The following is a 240-nucleotide window of genomic DNA, read 5'->3' as shown; positions in this document are numbered from 1 at the left end:
GCAGCGGGAGCAGCCGGAGCCGGCGGAGGAGGTGCTGCCACAGCAGCAGCAGCAGCTGCTGCTGCAGCAGCAGCAGCAAGAAAGCGTGTGCCGCGCACTCGCATTACTGGTGCAGCACCAAAAGCTAGCAGCAGCAGTAACTCAGCTGCAGCTGCCAGTTCCGGTGTATCTCCACTGCATCATCCGAGCCACGGGGGCTGCCTGCCTGCCGCTGGCCCTCCCCCGCAGCAGCAGCAGCAG

The 240-nt window shown here is 66.2% G+C and overlaps 1 protein-coding gene across 1 annotated transcript in view; it reads left to right on the top strand.

Annotated features, from left to right (window-relative positions):
- The window catches only part of ETH_00042650 (uncharacterized protein), a gene marked incomplete at both ends in the record, with an annotated part of 1,123 nt that extends 927 nt beyond the window's left edge, over positions 1 to 196 (top strand). Inside the window, one exon of the mRNA XM_013376413.1 lies at positions 3 to 196. Within this exon, the coding sequence (XP_013231867.1) occupies positions 3 to 196 (194 nt within the window). The remainder of the gene's footprint in view (positions 1 to 2) is intronic.
- Positions 197 to 240: the final 44 nt, after the last annotated feature.

The sequence above is a fragment of the Eimeria tenella genome, genomic scaffold (genome assembly GCF_000499545.2).
Source record: "Eimeria tenella Houghton genomic scaffold, Eth_scaff3407, whole genome shotgun sequence".
NCBI lineage: Eukaryota > Apicomplexa > Conoidasida > Eucoccidiorida > Eimeriidae > Eimeria > Eimeria tenella.
The sequence above is the reverse complement of the archived record's forward strand: the minus strand, read 5'-3'. Positions and strand labels throughout refer to the sequence as shown.